This window comes from Rhipicephalus microplus, chromosome 6 (genome assembly GCF_043290135.1).
Source record: "Rhipicephalus microplus isolate Deutch F79 chromosome 6, USDA_Rmic, whole genome shotgun sequence".
NCBI lineage: Eukaryota > Metazoa > Arthropoda > Arachnida > Ixodida > Ixodidae > Rhipicephalus > Rhipicephalus microplus.
This window is the reverse complement of record NC_134705.1, coordinates 164,224,085-164,230,339: the sequence shown is the minus strand read 5'-3', so window position 1 is coordinate 164,230,339 and position 6,255 is coordinate 164,224,085. Positions and strand designations below refer to the sequence as shown.

Sequence of the window (6,255 nt, the reverse complement as noted above, 5' to 3'; positions counted from 1 at the left end):
CAGCAGAAAATTGCATTCATGCATGTAGAATGTTTGCTGCTAAAGAGTCATCTCCTTCTTTATCAATAGGAGTATCCAAGACCTCAGTAAAATATTATTGCGATTTGATGATTAATGTATGCAAGGCAGTTTACAGACCAAAGTTTTCACCTTATTTCGCTGTACCTATTAGTAATGCAGCTAAGTGTTATGCAATATAAGTAGTTATGATGGCAAGTACTTTTGTGACAGTTCTTTCATTGCTTTCAGGGAATCCATTCCGTTGTATTGATGGCTGTGGTCGATAGCCAATACCTGGTCAGGTTGGTGAATGTGGGTGCACCTGGAAGGTTCAGCGATGGGGAATTTTGCAAGATTCTCCCATCGGCGAGCGACTGCATGAGGGCGAGCTCAGCCTGCCTCGAGCAGCCATGCTCCCAAGGTCAGGAAGAGTTGGTCCTCATGTGTTTGTTGGCGATGAGGCCTTCTAGATGCGCCCAGACTTCATGAGGGCAATACCAGGGAGCCGGAGTGTACCTGCGGAAGTGATCTACAACTACCGCCTTAGTCGTGCAAGGTCTGTACCCAGCGCTAAAGAACTCTGTCTTTTCCTCTTACTCTCACGCCTTCAAGGTAGATCAACTAATGTGTGGCAAACAAATGTATTTTAGGTGGTTTTATATGCAATTTTCTCGTGCAAAGATTGATGCAGCCAGGAAGACTCCTTATAATCAGTTCAGCATCAATCTGAAATCTAGCCTTAGTTCTGCTTAAGTTATAAAGTGCAAGTACTGAAGAGCACCACCCTCAGCGCATACTTGTCTGAAGCGATGATTTCCTATTTATCAGAGTGATTAGTACTTTAACAAAGCAAAAACTTTCCTATATAAAGAAATGTGCTAATATTTTTAATAACGTATCATTGCACCTTGAATAGGCAGGTTATGGTAGATGTATACTGCTTGCAATTACTGTAAGCTTCCTGCGCTTGGGTACGCTACAACACGAAAGTGTTTTTTTTTTTTTTTTACAGGCGCTGTGTGGAAAACGCCTTCGGCATTCTTGTCTCTCGCTGGCGGATCTACGAGCGGCAAATAAACTTGGAGCTGGAAAATGTGGAGGCCGTTGTGAGAGCAACATGCGTGCTGCACAACTTCTTGTCATCCAACGCTGCATCAACGTACTGCCCTTCTGGCTACGCAGATTTTCAAGACACCTTTGGAAATGTCAGCTGTGGTGCTTGGAGACAAGGACCGGGAAGCACTACAGTGTTTGGACTCGAAAAGCCAAAGGCCCGCAACTGCTCTAAAGTGGCCAATGCAGTGCGGTAAGAGCTCGTGAAGTATTTCAATGAAGAAGGCCAAGTGCCTTGGCAATGGAAGCTGCCAGAGTTGCCCTGCGTCAACCTTGAATTAACAACTCATGGCTGTGCACCGACTGACAAGAAATCCGACACAAACAGCCGTTTTTAGGGCTACTCTTCTTGATGCTTTGGCAGTGAGGCCCTGCAGTGATGATCTCCTTCTTCACAACCCCTCTTAAATATCTATAGTGTTTTGCATTGGACTGTGGGGACAGTGGGAACAGCTGCAGGCATGCATAGCTCGTGCAAGCTTTTTGAGGTGGGTTTAAGTACACAGTTTAGGACAAAACTTTATTGCACTTTTTCTTGACAAACAATGACAAAAAAATACGGTATGGTTAACAATGCACAGCAGCACATAGGAATAAACTAAAAAGACTAGTGATTGTGGTATAGTCAACATTGCACAGCAGCACATAGGAACAAAATAGGAATATGAATTGACTAATAAATATTATGACAATGTATCACTTGCACTCTGGTAGTGTAAAATAGAAATATATTCACACATCTACAACAAACACATCGCTCAGTTTACAACTCTTGTAAGAATTGTGTATACATGTGTAAACTCATAAGTTATACCACATCCATAAAATTTTCTTTCCATAAAATCCATAAAATGAACGCATTAGTGACTCATAACAGCATGAAAAAAATTTCAGGCACTTGTTGAATGTCTTGAACAAACAAAATCAGTTTGCAAATCTGTTAAGGTGCACAGATTATGCATACCACTAATATCTGCAATATCACAGTGCAGACAATATGACTACAAGAACTCATACAATTACTAGTAATAAGTGACACGTTGTTCAGCGGTAGAAAATGTCGTGGTGCATTACACAGAGAATGAAACATTGCGCCAACATGTTTCCACGCCACCGATGTTATCACAAAATGAGAAAAAATGAATTTGTACTCTTACTGACAACCGACCGACTATGAAACTAAGGTATATAGGTGAGGTAGCGTACGGAACAGTATATGAACATTACAACAGTTGACTGTTGAGCAAGTTGATGTCTGATAAAGTGCACCTTGAATAGGCAGGTTATGGTAGATGTATACTGCTTGCAATTACTGTAAATCTGTGTGGCTTCAGCAACTGGCATAAATCGAGGGAAGTTGTACACCATGCCAGCACGCAATTGCCATGCAGCAGTTCTGGCGCAAACGTCGCTTGTACGCAGATTGCAAAACACAACTCACCAGTGGATTCCATCACTGTTGCAACGTGCCGCCAAGCCGCGTCAGTGACAGCGTACAGTACAAACCATCGTGAGAGCTGAACTGTACAGGACACATGAGAAGGAACAGACGACAACACTTGACGTACAAACCATCGTGAGAGTGTTTTCATCTGTTCCTTCTTGTGTCTTGTGTAGTTGCATCCTCAAGATGGTTTGCAAACTGTGCAATGTTCGTGTAGTTGAAAGAACACCAGTCGGTTGAAATTTTCAGAGCCCTCCGCTGCAGCGTCCTTCTATAATCATATCGTGGTTTTGGGATTTTAAACCCCAAATGCTACTATTATTTACTTGACAAGCATGAACTGCCGGGAGAGTTGGTAAAATTCTTGACTGAGGTACATGAAAGAAATTACAGCACAAAAGGAAGACACTTAGACACAGCACACTGTGCACTGTCTAGGTGTCTTCTTTTTGTGCTCCAATTTTTTTCGTGCACCTCAGTTGAGAAAAATGCTACCGTTACAAAATAAGTGAGCAACAGAAAAAAACCTAATCAACTGGCTGTATTACAGTTACTGGGTTCAGAAACTGGGTGACTGTCTGCAGTAACTGTAATTGCATAACATCTACAAGGTGCGGAGGCACACGTCTCAATTTTTCAGCCAGAAATGCACCGAAGCGTTCATGCTCATCGGGCTTTCCTGTGATAAACTTCGACAGTCCTTCAATTTCCTCATCATATTTGGAACACTTCATTTTTTTTGTGTGTGGTGGTGGTAGACCCGAACTTTCATCCCGCCTCGCTGTTTGTGTGGTGGCAGTCCCCTGATTTCCAGGAAGCTCTCTCTCATCACACACACCTTCAAGAATGCACTCTGGTGCCAGCACATCAGGTGCTGTCTCCCTGCAAGGCAGGGGTTCCACGTTCCCACTTGTCCTATAAGGTAATACATAGTATATCTCTCAGCACAATTTTCAACGTGCAACACCAGCTTTTGAGCGGCGACTTCTCTAAATATTGTATTTATCTTCATTCACGCCTTCGAGTAAACTAATCTGCATGAGCGTTTGGCGTAAAAAAGGTCGATTACAAACTTACGACCTCCCTTCCTTTGTCTCGTTTAGAAACAGGAGCCTACTAAAAAAATGCCATTTAGTGGACTCGTCTAATTCATCGTCAGCAGGCGCCCCGCTCTTCAGTGCACGTGTCCGCTCCTTAAGGACACGCCTAAAGGTGTCTCGAAGGTTCTTCCGTCTCGCCTTCACTTCAGCAACTGGCATAAATCGAGGGAAGTTGTACATCATGCCAGCACGCAATTGCCATGCAGCAGTTCTGGCGCAAACGTCGCTTGTACGCAGATTGCAAAACACAACTCACCAGTGGATTCCATCACTGTTGCAACGTGCCGCCAAGCCGCGTCAGTGACAGCGCGGGACTTGTAATTTCGGTCGCGTAGATCCCAAAGCGGACGTTCCCGTTCGATCACATCAATGAGGCGCTCATTGTACGCGTTGCGCTCATCGCCGTTGGCCATGTTGTTGTAGTAGTGAGAGCACGCTGAAAAGCACGTGAAAACAACCGACAGTACGTCACTGGTGTATATCCTTTTCCGGTTTCTTTCTATTGGCTGCTCGAGCCCAGCGCTTCCGGGCGATGAGCGACGGTTTCCAAATCTGGAGAACCGAGTGATCGCGTGAAAACGAGCAGGCGACACGGCGCACGAACGCCCTGTTTTGTCGCTCATAGCGTCGCTCGTCGCTGTCGCGCGCATTTTCGCACTTATGAGGTTTGGCCCTCACTCCGTAGATATGCTGGGATTTTGTTTTTTGTTGCGTTTCTTGAAATCGAGTTTTAGTGCGCCTGTATGTTCTTTTAACACTAACCATTCAACAGACTCAGATTCCATCCATCTGGTAGAATTCACACTTTAGAGTTGGCTCGAAACTCCATACCGCCAACAACAAAGACTACACATGTTTTCGATTCGTACTTTTATTCAACTTAACGAATTTTGAAAAGTATGAAACTACAATGCGAAAATATGCAAGATATTAATGAAACAAAAAAAGAATAATTTCCGCGGAGAACGGCAGCTAAACTTCAAGCCTTGAACGACTTGTGCTCCTTGCCTCTGCATTTCTGACGCCTATCGCCTGGCACACAGGACACGCCTGCGTCTTGCGGCGATGCATCTACATTCTTGGACTTAGATGGCCGTCACTCCCGATACCAACTGGACGCGGCCGTCAGCACGTGGTAGCCCGGAGCTCACGAGGCAAAGCAGCTGCACTTTCCAACGCAAGACTAACGGAAATCCAGAAACTGTTCTTCATCGTCATCCAGTCGTAATCACTGCAGCGAAGCGAATCGCGAGTGTCCCGCTCTCGATTCTCTTGTTCGGACGACGATGGCGACGATGACGACACTCCCGTCTGGAGCGCCACCTCGGCCGACGTGATTGACGCGCTGATCGACGCCCGCATCGCGAACCCGCTACAACATTAATTTGGACGTGATAGAACTGGATGTCATTTTCACGATCGGCGATCCTGAGTGCCTCACCAGTAGCGTTGCCAGTAGCCTAGTAGCCTCGCTGCATGTAGAGCTGCTGGTAATGGGTGCGTTGGCAGCCGTGATGAGGCGATCGAACGATGCCGAGCGAACACCTGCGGGTCTCGGGTATTGGAAAATTTCCGCTGGTTCCACGCTTGATCTGATGAAAGAAAAGCGTCGTCCGAAAGGCCAGCCTGTTCCGAAGCGCCACAGAAGGTGTCCTCGCAGCGCTCTAAAGCATTGTCCTTCAGCGTCTTCGGTTACGAAAGCGTTGGAACTCTGGCGTGGCGTCTGAGCTGCGTAGTTGATGCTCCAGATGTCACCGGTGACGCCGCAGTAGTTCGCGGAATCGTCCCAGGGAACGCTGACGTGGCCATGCCTCGAACAGCCGCGGATGGTGTCGAACGGCTCTTCTGTGCACGAGCAACGCTCCTCGCTGTCCTCCTCGGTTTCCAGGCAGCCCTGTGCGGAAGTAGGAAACGTCGAGGCGCAGCTGTCTTCCGACCCCTCGTCTTCCTGAAGATTCATCACCAAATCCTGAAGATGAACCGTTGACCGATGCTCCAGGACCACTGACCTTGCGATGCTCTCACCGGCTCTAACGGCGGACAGAACGATGCAGGCTCACGTTCTGCTTTGTGAAGCCACGTTATGCTCGTGGCATGTGCTCTCACGCGCCGTAACACTACTCGCGTCACTGTCGTTTTTCTTTTTCTTTTCGTTATTAGGGATGCCTCAAACACGATGTATCTATATATTATCATAATTTTATTCATATTATATGTTTTACTGAATGACTTCTGATTCAACATCGCCTTTATAGGATCATTTCCTAAAAAATTATGACATGTTTATTTCTTTCTCTATAAATCATGCTTTTCACTTGTACCCCCCCCCTTTTTTTCTTTGGTTTGCTTCTTTTTTTTTTTGACAAATTGTAGCACTGCACATTTCGTGGCCATAGTGGGCTGTGCCCTTTGTTGTTCCATTCTTCTAGGCTGTATGAATTGTTGGTAAGGCGCTTAGGAACTGTTTCTGTTACCCACCCTGACTTGTTTTCTTGGACAATACTGGCCGAGATTTCGTATACCCCAAATTCTGGTTATGTAGCACTTTTAAGATCAATTAGGCATTCAAAAAATCGGTTTCTCTAATCAGTACTATTA

The 6,255-nt window shown here is 45.7% G+C and overlaps 1 protein-coding gene across 1 annotated transcript; it reads left to right on the top strand.

Moving 5' to 3' along the window:
• Positions 1-270: 270 nt before the first annotated feature.
• On the top strand, positions 271-4,796 carry LOC119185127 (uncharacterized). The gene is given in 5 exon segments (XM_075867899.1): positions 271-337; positions 340-556; positions 1,013-1,306; positions 2,731-2,746; positions 4,701-4,796. Coding segments are annotated over 5 exon segments (690 nt in total).
• Positions 4,797-6,255: the final 1,459 nt, after the last annotated feature.